Source organism: Penaeus monodon, chromosome 15, assembly GCF_015228065.2.
Source record: "Penaeus monodon isolate SGIC_2016 chromosome 15, NSTDA_Pmon_1, whole genome shotgun sequence".
Classification (NCBI taxonomy): domain Eukaryota; kingdom Metazoa; phylum Arthropoda; class Malacostraca; order Decapoda; family Penaeidae; genus Penaeus; species Penaeus monodon.
The window spans coordinates 7,456,066-7,456,382 of NC_051400.1; the positions used below are offsets into that span (position 1 = coordinate 7,456,066).

General features: G+C 54.6%; 1 protein-coding gene across 1 annotated transcript in view; it reads left to right on the forward strand.

Annotated features, from left to right (window-relative positions):
* Positions 1–317, forward strand: part of LOC119581721 (neurogenic locus notch homolog protein 1-like) — a gene marked incomplete in the record, with an annotated part of 24,689 nt that overhangs the window by 21,198 nt on the left and 3,174 nt on the right. Inside the window, 1 exon segment of the mRNA XM_037929846.1 lies at positions 30–311. Within this exon segment, the coding sequence (XP_037785774.1) occupies positions 30–311 (282 nt within the window).

The window sequence follows — 317 nt, forward strand, 5'->3', positions numbered from 1 at the left end:
ACTACCCTCATTAACCTCACTTCCCCCAGCGAGAGACGCCTGACAGCAGAATGCCCGAAAGAGAGGAACTTTCCTCTCGGTGAGACAAAACTCCACTTCCACTGCTCTGACAACTGTTGGCAGTACCCCCACCCATACCGCCAGGGAGACAGTATCGAGTGCCAGGCTGTGTGCCACCCTCCTTGCCTAAACGGTGGCACTTGTACAGGCAGAGACGTGTGTTCTTGTGTTAAGGGTTTCCACGGACAGCGGTGTGAACAGAAGGCGTGTGGGAGACCCTTGCCTTACGTTGAAGGGGAGCTCGAATACTTGTAAGA